Source organism: Diadema setosum, chromosome 10, assembly GCF_964275005.1.
Source record: "Diadema setosum chromosome 10, eeDiaSeto1, whole genome shotgun sequence".
Classification (NCBI taxonomy): domain Eukaryota; kingdom Metazoa; phylum Echinodermata; class Echinoidea; order Diadematoida; family Diadematidae; genus Diadema; species Diadema setosum.
This window is the reverse complement of record NC_092694.1, coordinates 28916394-28928295: the sequence shown is the minus strand read 5'-3', so window position 1 is coordinate 28928295 and position 11902 is coordinate 28916394. Positions and strand designations below refer to the sequence as shown.

The 11902-nt window shown below is 38.4% G+C and overlaps 1 protein-coding gene across 1 annotated transcript in view; it reads left to right on the top strand.

Moving 5' to 3' along the window:
- The first annotated feature begins 6884 nt into the window (after positions 1 to 6884).
- LOC140234336 (R-spondin-2-like) overlaps positions 6885 to 11902 on the top strand; it is a 33514-nt gene continuing 28496 nt past the window's right edge. The window contains exon 1 of the mRNA XM_072314395.1: positions 6885 to 6966. Coding sequence (XP_072170496.1) covers positions 6885 to 6966 — 82 coding nt within the window. The remainder of the gene's footprint in view (positions 6967 to 11902) is intronic.

The following is an 11902-nucleotide window of genomic DNA, read 5'->3' as shown; positions in this document are numbered from 1 at the left end:
ATTAAATTCAATCATATCTTATTTCCATCTAACACAAAAGGCAGTTCGTAACACAAAGTATACATTTGACAAATCTTATTGTTTAACAATTTGTAAAAAGTGAATGCCATTAAGTATGATACAAAGATACAAAAGGTACTTACAATCCCTGTTGGAAAGAACACAGTGTCCCACAGGTGAGTAACAGAGTGAACGCAGTGTGAAATCTCTTCACACTGTTAAATTCGAGCATTTTCGTGGTGTGAACACATTTAGATTCATCAATTCAGAGTGTGAAAGGTGAAACAAAGCATGACTATGTGAACACGCCGTGAAACCACATCACAGTGTGAAACGTGAAACAAAGCATTACTATGTGAACACGCTGTGAAACCACACCACAGTGTGAAATCATCTTCACACTGTTAAATTCGAGCGTTTTCACATTGTCGACTATGTGAACACACTGATAAGAGAGTGTGTTCTTTCCAGTTGAGATGGTTGAACTATGATTATACTAGCTTGTTACCAGTTCCTCAGTAGAAAACCTCCTGTAAATTTGGAAACATTCGTTAGTAAGCCTACGACATATTCTGCTAGACTTTGGGTATAAAGAATGTTAAACTTGGCGAAATTGAAGTGAGAAAACATGAAAATTTTTTCTTTAGTTTATCAATCATTTATCCGATTATTCATTTATGTGTTCACTCATTTATTCATATTTGATTCACATATGTATCTATAGTTATTCATTGATTTATTGAGTTATTCATCTATCTATTATTCATGTGGGCGCCTTTGAATGTTTCTACAGATAAATGGTGCTATATAAATGCTGTTTCATCACCACCAGATTATTTACTTATTCACTCACTTGCTTAATTATGTATCAATCTTTTATTTATTCATCTTCATTCATTTTCTGTTATTCATCATACAGCTGTGATTCGTTTATTAATCTATTACATGATTATATCCATGTATATCATTTGATTTGTCGCAACTAAAATAATGGCACAGTTAACAGATACATGTATTTACAAAATATACTCACAGTAATGTCAGTATATGTGAAGGCATGCCCATTTTGATGAAATGAATAAAAATCTTGAGTCTAGACACAGCATGTCCATTGGGATTAGGAATTAGTTATCAATGCAGATGCAGAAACCTCGTTTAGGGGTTAAGCAATTATTATTCTCGTTTTAGTTCTATCTTTGAATAGTAGATGGTTAAATGACGCCAATTGTCATGAGGATTGTGAACATTGTGTTTCGAGAGGGAATGGATTCATCTGAAATGAAAAGTCTTCTTTTTGCTTTATAAAGTTTTGAAGCATACAACAGCCCCTCAAGACGTACTTAGTATAAACTATTCCATCGCATCTCCCTAACCGGGAAACCATTGAAGTGGGGCTAGCCTCCGTTAAATTACTACACTGATACACAAATAAGGCAGTTTCTGCTAGGATGACGCGGTGTCTTTTTTCTAAGTTGACAAATAAGCCTGGCTTCAATTAAGCAAAATTCTTCAAAGAGCCTATTAGAATCGGTTTCCCTTTCTCTTCTTTGGGCAGACACTACTTAAGTTGCGGATTTTCTTTTTCCCCGGGAGTAAACCGTAAAATGACGTTGAAAAAACACCGTATCAGTTCTTAGACCTTTACAATTGCCATCATTACGTTAAATTTTATCTCCTTTTTCCTGGGATTGCAAGATACAAGCGTTTATACAGTTTAGCTGAAGAGAATGACCGACTTTTTTTTTTGTCAGAATCTCCCACAAAACACTGCTTTTGTCGCACAAGAACACGGGATAGATGTAGAGGAAAAAAAAAAGGAATGAGGTTGAAGAAGGCGAGCAATTTACACATGGCGCTTATACGGGGATTTATTTCATGACTTGGGATATCGCTTTTTGAGTGGGCTCATCCGCAATAGAAGCGGTTTTACTGTGAGAATACAGATCATTGTTGGGCTTGTCATTGGTAACCGGTGTGTAGAATCGGGCTATTGTTGGGCGGAGAAAGAGGACTCGAGGAGGCTTAGGAACGACTGTTTGCGTTTCATTCGACTCTAGACGGGCAGAAATTTTCTTCCTCTTTTTCTTTTCAGACTTCTTCGAGCATTCAAGCTGAGATTCTATCATGAGGGAAATTTTAACATGCACCTACACGAAGTATTGCCGTTTCTGTCATGATGCCCTTTTGAAACTCTTGGAGTTTAACAAACTTACTATGAATTTAGATAGCATTTAACATTCCTTACATGAAATAATAGTAATAATGAATAAAAATCACAGGAAGGTTGAGGAACGGTGGACGGGAAAGGGGGAGGGAGGACAAAAAAGCGGTTAACCATAGGGTAGCACTCCGGAGGTATAAACATTATCAGTCAACTATAGTTGTCCTACAAGTGCAATGATGTTTCAGGAATCATCTGTAGTTTATGCACCGTTGATAATATCCGTGTTCATTTAGTTACATGGCATATGCCTTTACAATCTGGACAAGAACAATACAGAATCAAAGTAAATTCATAAAAGAGAAATAAAAAAGTATGGTTTCTTCATGTCCACCGCCAAGCCAATGGAAAAGGTTAACTTCCTCGCCGAGCCAAAGGAAAAGACAAGGATAAGTTTAACACCTGCTGTTTGCAACAACCAACAACAAGTTCCGATGAACTTTGATGAGACATTTGGAAAGGGTTGAGCGAGGTGGAAAGCGACGAGGCGGAGGGGTCACAAAAGAGGATTACTCTTCCACTCATAGAGCCTGACGAAGATTATGATGCTGGCAACATAATCTTTTGAGCACCCGCATAAACGGAAGTTCCGAAACGGTCTGAAGAGACTGAAACTTGATTGGTGATATAGCCGAGCAATTACGAGATAATCTCGCAAAAATCGGAAAGGACATCCTAAGACGTCTTCAGGGGAGAAGAAGAAGAGAAAGACGAAAGAAAACATGAAGAAGAAACCAATGTAAGATAATTGATTGATTGTGTTCATCTAAATGGGGTTCTTCCACTGACTACACCAGTGAATCTAGGGAAGGGAGTGTACGTTGCGGAGATGCATGAATCTTGCTAACTTAGAAGGTATTCCTGGTATTACAAAGGTATTACAGTGTATACTTATTAGAGGCTTACACTTTAATTGCAACAACCAAAATTGACTATAGAGCAAGACCCTGGAATGAGAAAATGAATCTCTTCTAACCACAGGCAATGTTCAGATAAGTAGATAGATAGAAGGAGAGACAAATAGATACATGGGGAGATACAGAAAAGGGAGAACAAATTCACAGAAGATTTGTTAATAGATAGATTAAAAGACATAAATACATGAATAGAGACATGATAAATTATTTATAAAGATATAAAAGTGGGGAATCGAACCTTCGCTCACTTCGGGTCCTTTTTGTGGAAATCACTCCTCCAGTCGTAGGAACATCGTTTCAGTTGAGATATTAATTGATTACTAATCTACCTCGAGAAGTATTAACCTTTGTTTAACTTGGCCTAGGATGATGTGATTACCATTATCTTTACATAGTGTACTGTACTGTTTCACTTTGTCCTTTTCTTTTGTGCATGTAATTCATATCTCGCACATGTTGCAGCACGAATATAAATTATTACATGGATTTGGCGCCTTATAAATTCCATATGCTGTCATTGTATTTATAGAAGTGAGAGTATTAGATAGCTAGATTAATAGAAACATAATCATACAGATAGACGGATATGAGAAGAAGAGAAGAAGAGAGGTGGGATGAGAGAACGAGAGGTAGAGAGGGAGAGAAAAGGGGGGGGGGGGGAGGAGGTTAGAAGTTTTTCTTTATAAGAGTCCAATTCTTGGCAGAGTCCTAACTTTCCAGCGACTCTTGTAACACTCTTGATGTGGACAAGTCTTGATGGGAGTTGATGCCAACGACTTGCATCACTTGAGTCACACATCTTTGGAAGATAGAGGAAGAGGAGGGGTAAGGGGATGGGGGATGGGGTAGTTTAGGATGGGGAACGGGAGGGCTTCATGGAAAATGGACTTCAGATACAGTAGTAGTATGGTTGGTATGAGCCACGATACTCTCCCCCTCACTCTCCGAAAAGAGACAGATTAAAACACCCACCTTTGTTTGAACGTCTTCATATCTCCTAAAGAACACGTTTGTAATTGCGTTCCTGAAAACATTTTAAAGCGTAAAGTTTAGTGCAGGATGTCTAAAGTGTTTAGATATAAAAATGAGCCCCATCGTCGACTGTTAACTGCATGATACATTGGGATTCCAAAATTATATCGACTGGGTCAGTTGATCGGTCTGTCAATCAGAGACTCGTTGCCCTTACACACATTTGCAGAAGCGAATACAGTATCAATCAATGCTCCATCATCACACTCATGTTTTATAGGTCAAACCATTGAGATTTCAAACGTGCACACAAAATAAAAACAACAACAACAAAATAGATATGGCTTGGGGAAAGTACTTCCGGAACACGAGTGGCCTTAAATTATGGAAAAGCGCGTTTGAGAGGAACGTAACTCCAGTTTGAGTGTAGTCTTTTAAAACATCTTTCGGTATCGTCCAGCGATGTTCAAAGACACGTTTCCAAACGAGGTCTTGTCAAGTGTGTGAAAGTTCTCTGCTAATCATTTACCCCCTCCCCCTTCTCCCATCACCCTGTATGGAAGCGCGATGCCCGCGGGCGACTTAACTCATCGCCGCTAAGTCAGCGCCCGTTGACAGTCTCGGCAGCCTCACGACGCGCAGAATGGTCCTCAGAGAACCGGTTGAGGATGCATCGAAACTTAATAACACAATGTCTCATAACCCTTTAGGGCCAATGTATCATACATTACTTTTTTGCTTTGACCTCTTTTTCTATAAGGAAAATGTCTGCCTTTCTTCTATGTGACCGCGTCTGCTAGCAATGGTAACGTTAACCCATCAGTAATGCACTTGCTAATTGGAAGGAATCAGTCAGTTATCAAGTAAGAAAGTGGCGTAACTGCACTCCGTACCTTTTTATGTAAGGACCAAAGAGGTGCTCTGGGTTTAAAGAAGTAAGCATGTTTGGGTTTTGGTCGTTATTTTTCCTCTCATCGCGTGTCGTTTGCTAATCTAGAAGTCGTGTAAGATGCGTGCGCACTTGTGCCTTCACTGAAGTGGGCGGGGTCGAGGGGTTATTTACAGCGTGCTTTCTTTTGCTTTGACATCATTCACGCGCTTGCGCACGCCGCCGGCTACGACTTTAAGGCAGCAGACGACAACAAACTCGAAACTTTGCTCTCAATTAGGCGAGATAGAGAGGGAGAGACGGAAAGAGAGAGACTGGGGACGCAGGCTGCCGAGATTACAATGTCCGAACATGCACCCTGCCATGCAATCGCTGCAAGGATTTACTCACGTCGGTCATGTGGAGAGGAGGACAGAAAGATTTAGCAATCAGTAACTTGGCAGGGAAAGGACTTTCGACGGACATATCTCTCTGGAGACAACATTTCATTTAGTATTTTTTCGAGGGAAGTTGGCTCTCCCCGCCGCCGATACATGAATCGACAGCTGGTTTTATTGCAATGTGACGCACTGGGTCTCAAGCACTGAAAATTGTGCCCGAAAATATCCCGATGGATGTACCACGTCACTGATCTGTCTGCAAGAAGAAGAAGAAGCAAGTGATCAAAGTTCAGGTTCTTGGCTTGTAGTTGTAGCTGGTGTACCCATGGTAAATTTCACTCCTCGCCTCTGGTTTAAACAATAACAGCCAAACAAGCCTTCAGAAGACCAAGTAGGGCCATTCTTCCATATACCTCACTTCACGTTCTCTTTCTTTTTATCCCTCCCTCCCCCCCCCCCTTATCTTAAAGTCACCGATTTCGTGGCTTACCATCATCTGTAATTATTTCCTTACGATTTCCCATTTTTCTTTTTTTTTTTTCTTTTTTTTTCTTCCTTCACTTACCATGAGGGTATAAAGGCCCATGGTAGGCGTGGACTGAATGTTTCGTGTCCGCTCAAGTTTACGGATTCAATCGAAGTTGATGGATGACGCTATCTCAACTCCAGTCCCAGCACCGAGTTTGCCGCCTTTGGAGAATAAAGTTTCCGTGAAACAGATATTCCGAAACCCGACCGGCCAAACGACGTCAGCCAGGCCGTGAAACGTAAAGGAGAAAAACGCGAGGCGTGTTTAATGTGCACTCCATGGCATCAGAGCAACAATTGAGCGTTTGTTTGCGAGGTGGCTCTGTTATTTTTTTGTTTAATTTATTGATTTCTCCTTTTTTTTTTCTTCAGAGGAGGCTATTTTATCACACCCCTTTGTCGGTCAAGTTTGTAACCATGCCTGACCATTTTAGAAGTTAGAAACACATCTACGATCACATCTACAATCGCACGTTTTCCCCACAAATGTGCTCTTGTGGACCTGTATACGCTAAATATAGAGTGATTTACGCCCTGTTCAAGTTAAACTTCACTGATACCCCATTCTTCAATGGGTTTGACTCTCCAGACACGTTTTTCGCAAGGAGAATATCGCTTTGTGAATGTGTAGGGGGAGAGTAATGTCGTTATAGAGCGATGACTCCAGAGTTTTAAACCATTGAGGGCATTGACTGTATCTTCCCGTGCGACGAGTATCCCGCAGTTTACCTTCCCAATGATGAACCAAGCTGATCTCAGAAACGCGGAGGGTTTTATCAGGACGCCACGCAGCGGGTGAGGGAAGTCTTAGAAGTGTTCCACGTCAGTGTTTACTCCAAATCTTGGGAAGCGAATGAAACAAAGCAAAAAGAAACGGTAAAAAAACTACTACACAAACAGGGACCAGCTTGCCTTTGTATGATTTTTATCTTCTTCCGTGCTCCCTGCCGTGAAAAGGATACAGTTATCCAAGCAAGATGTTACCCGAAGGCTTCATCTTCGCTGTCACTTTATTATTGGGACTTATCGCATCACTCGAAGGGAGGCATAGAGGCAAAGGTAAGACGTTGCTATGGTTACCATGTCACTCCATTCCGTCCGTCTCCCTTCATCTTTCTTGTGCCTGTCTGTGTCTATTACATGAATATACCTTTACATAGGACCTAGAATATTACATAATTCCATGGACGTGCCCTGGGCTGCATTTTCATATATACGCCCTGTCCTGGGCAGTGTATTGCAGTGTATTGCTGCAATGATATTGTTATTCCTATTGTGTTTTTACGTCTTTCAATGTTTTCTTCTGTTGTCGTTTGATTAACATAAATTAGATGGTGATGTACTTACTTTTGCGTAGTTTATCTCATGAAAATGCATCTGTTCACTCTGCCTCTCTACAAACACAGACGTGAGAACACAACGAAGCTTATTAGATTGGAAAATATCTCGTACATGAATAGGTGTTTTCTTGTAAACATGCACTATTCTATACATTCTTAAAAGTACATTAGAGATGTCTGCTTCTGAAGAATGTAACAGCTGGAAACAAAAGTAATAAACAACTTACTCTCGGGACCCCTTACAACCTACCATCACAAAGGGTCTTTCCAACATTTTGTAGTTCTATAAATGTAGAGACTTTAATCAGCTGCTTTTTTTTTTTTATTACACACTGTTCTCCATCAAGCACGTAATATGTGTTCTCCCTGGAGTAACAATATCTTGCCTTCCTTTTGAGTTTTCATTCATTCCTCGCATGTAAGGAAAACTTGCCTAATTCCACGAGGGGCATAGACATCAACAAAGACGGGTTGTTAAGCGCTCTTCGACATACCAATCACTCAATCAAGTCATGGTTGTTTGGCGCAAAATTCTGTTTCAAACTATAGAGACAGGACATTGTTGGCCACCGCGCATTCCCTAGAAATTAGTTTTGCTTCGTGCTCCTCTGTATTTTAGTTCTAAACAGTGCCGGAGTTTCAGACCCCACAAACATCTTTGCTGATTTGCCAGGTTTACACTGTTCTGTTTACCACTACGGTTCTCCTCTGTGACGTCACATGGGCTCGACGTCAAATACCGAGAGTGCGTGAAATTATGGCCTTATGTTATAAGCGTAAAATCGTGGAGCAAGCCATTGAGTGAGTGTGGAGTGCACATGTGTATGAGGCTATTTTCGTGCAGGTCGTTGACACATTGGTGTATTCTGTGTGTGTATGGTATCCTGCTATGACCATTAAGAGAAGAAGCTATTCCACTCGGAATTCAGGTTTAATTCGTTGATTCAAACAGACAGAACAAGACAAACTTAATTTGAAAAGAATATTAGATATGAAAGATGATATAGAATTTGGAAGTTTATAAGCTTTCACCACGCAGCGATATTCACAAAAAAAAAAATTCTTATGCACTGGATTAGAGGAGCTGACGATGTTCAACACCTCAACAATCTCCAATTGACTAGTATAGAAATCTTAATCATAATTCCTTGCTTTCAGTGAAATATTACACAAGCGGTTACATTCCCATTGACTCTTAAGCATGTGGTTATAATTCAATTCAAGTCAATTCAATTCAAAACCATTTTATTTCCATATAAAGTAATACAAAGTAACATGCATAACGCTTACATGAGTACATAATATTTAAAGGAACTTTGAACCACTGACGTTTCAACAAAACATGAATAGAATTTTTATAATGATATCAACTCTGGTTTGGATAATAGGCAATACAATCTTAATTTATAACTCTACATGGAAAAAAGGAATTCACAAGAAAAGCATAGCTTGTACAATTTGTGAATAACTCTAAAAGGTGAGGGCATCTCAAAATCCGTCGAGGACTCCATGTATAAAATTTTGATATCCTTATGTCAAGAGGTTGATGCTGTAGTTGCTATAGATCATCGACCAATACTGCAATTCTTTTTTTTTCCCCGGTATGTTGTGTTCCATTTAATCAGAGAGGTGTAAAGTAATGAGGTCATTGACTTTTAATGACACGTCATTTGGACCAACATCACTGCCTTATGAAGACGTTCTAAAATTGAAAGTTTCATCGCTTCATGTACAATGTTAATGAGCCTGCAACCAGTCTTTTTATTTGGATTTAGGCCTACTGTTTTCTTAGAGTTAACTCGAGCATGGGACCGAAACGCACTTTAAAAACGGTGTAGTAAATCCAAGGTCACTGGCTAAGAAAGACGTCCTCGTGGATCTAGACAATGAAATCGAACTCTGTTATTTGATTAATGTTATGTCTGGATAGTAAGGTTTGTCATAATGATCCGCTGGACGGAATGGAGCGATGTTTTGATATGATTCTAGTCTAATAGAAGACCAAGTCCTTGTAAAGATAGCGGCCCCCTTTTGATGTCATCAATTTAAACTTGGGTCTCCACACATGAATCTCCTACCTGTGCTGTCCTCATTTCCTAATTATGCCTCTCCGCAGGTGTTTAAGTTTTGTTAGAAGTATCATTCTTCTGTTCACAAATCGAACTGCTTCTGCTAAATTTCGATCTGTATGTGTGTGTGTGTGTGTGTGTGTGTGTGTGTGTGTGTATTGCCGTGTGTGTATGTTTGTGAGAGAGAGTGTGTGTGTGTTTGTGGTATAATGTATGTTGAGGAATGTTTGTAGACTATTCATGTGGAAGTCTTGAAGGGAAATTGAAAGCAAATACTCTCATTGGTATCAACGAACTCAGAGCTATAGTTGAAAAAGAAAGTGCGAGGTCGTCTGTCGTTCTGCCCCGAGCGGATCTCCAGCGCTATAAAGAGCGGTATGTCTTTTAATAAACAGACGACACACACGCTCACGATAATCAATTAGCGACGATTGCTCCTAAGTGGTGATCGCAGGGAGGTTATAGACTGCCTCACTTATTTTCACGCTGTCAGAAAGGCCTGACAAATTGATCTCCACTACTTGAATACTATTCGATCAGCCTATCAACAGAATATACTTAGAAATAATTTTCATATGCTTGTTTGTTACATTGAGATGTTATCCATCTATTTTCTCTTTCTCTTCTTTATATCTGATTCTATGATCTGTAATGAAAAATGTACATGTTTCTATCTGTGCATACGAGTATAATTAGGCCTATATTATGTTACACTACATTGTATACTATATCATATTACACATATGAATCAATTATATCACAGTATATTATTTTGCATTATATCATTATGATATATCATAATATAATATAATATAATATAATATAATATAATATAATATAATATAATATAATATAATATAATATGATATAATATAATATAAAATAATATAATAGTTATAATATAATATGATATAATATCATATAATATAATGTTATATCATATATATAACATTGTATAGCATACGTAATCATGCCATGTGTATATGTTTAATCTATCATTTGTATGATTTTACACTGCTTCCTTCACAAATCAATTAACTTAGAAAGGAATTCAGAGGGATAATGTCAACACAACGCTTCTCCCTTTCGTTCGAAGAAATGGCCCCGGGACTATGAACATAGGGAGGTACAAGAAAGTGGATATATGAATACATTTATGCTTACTGTAAAGGGGGGTTCAGAGAGGATATACAAAACAGGCCCGCTAAACGAAAAACACTCATTGCCGCAGAAAATGGATACACCTCTTCCTTCCACTTTTGAAATGTGTCAGACAGAATGTTGATGAATAAGCGAAGCATGGTAAGCTAACCCCATATAATCATTATTAACTTCTACAAAGAACACTTCCGGTGAGAAAGTAAGAGAGAAAAGCTTATTTGTCTTTGAAGCTTGGCCTGTTCCTAACTGGAACCTGGTGGCCTCTGTAATATGCCATTGGGGATTTAAGAATTCAGTATGGAAAGGGTTGAGATGAACATTAAATACCCCTTTTCTTCACCCCTTCTACAGTAATGGATTACGTATCATCTGACTCTTGTTGTGTTTAACACGTTCCCCTCGAGATTTCCAAACCCCAATAGACACTAAACGAGAACGCGAAATAAAGAAACTTCACAGAATACTATTAATTGCAGACAAATGTTGTCGAACAAGAAAAACAAAACCAGCACAAACAAACAAACAAACAAACAAAAAACACTGCCATTCTTGAGTCCATTGATTTGTTAGTCATCGCGAGTTTGCCACACCCGAACGCCACGCGAGGATTCTATAGAAGGAGGAAATGGGAAGCACAAATGTTATTCGCCCATTTTGGCTGTGAACTTTAAAGATGCATTTTGTTAACGACTGTAAAAATCGTGGAAACTCTTTAGAGCACAACAAAAAGAAAAAGGTATTTGGAAGAAATCTACCGATTTAGTATTTTCAGTGTAGAGGCTACGTAAATAAATCAACAAAAAACGAACATATACATAAATGTTAGATCACTGTTTTGCATTAAATTCTCATCATATTGCTTCATAAATTTTCAGATAGTTCAATTCAATTCAGTTCATCTTTTCTTCTTTTTTTAACGAAGCATAACATAGGGTAAACTACACATAATTTTAGGCAAACAATTGACTGTATAAAAATAAATGATAGTTAACAATAGAGACAATACATACAGACCGACAAATTACAAATTTATAATGAGAAAAAAAAAAAGGACTGAGAGGTCCACTGACTAGCATCCTTGTATATTGTAAACCACTCATAGAATTCTATTGGACTATACTTCAATAATCACTAATACTTAACACCAAGAATACTTCAAAACAGGACCAACCAAAATATATTATGCGTTATGTTTTGTTGAAAAAAAGAAGAATGAAAAATAAATGAATTGAATTGAATTGAATTGAATTGAATTGAATTGAAAAAAAAATAGGAGGAACACAACATTGCATATCATGACACTGGGGGATACAATTGAAAGAAATGCAAGGTTACTCTAAAAAAATAAGAAGTAATAATAATAAGAAATACCCAAACCCTTAAAATTATCACTACTTTACACTAGAAGACGGAGACAATGTAGAA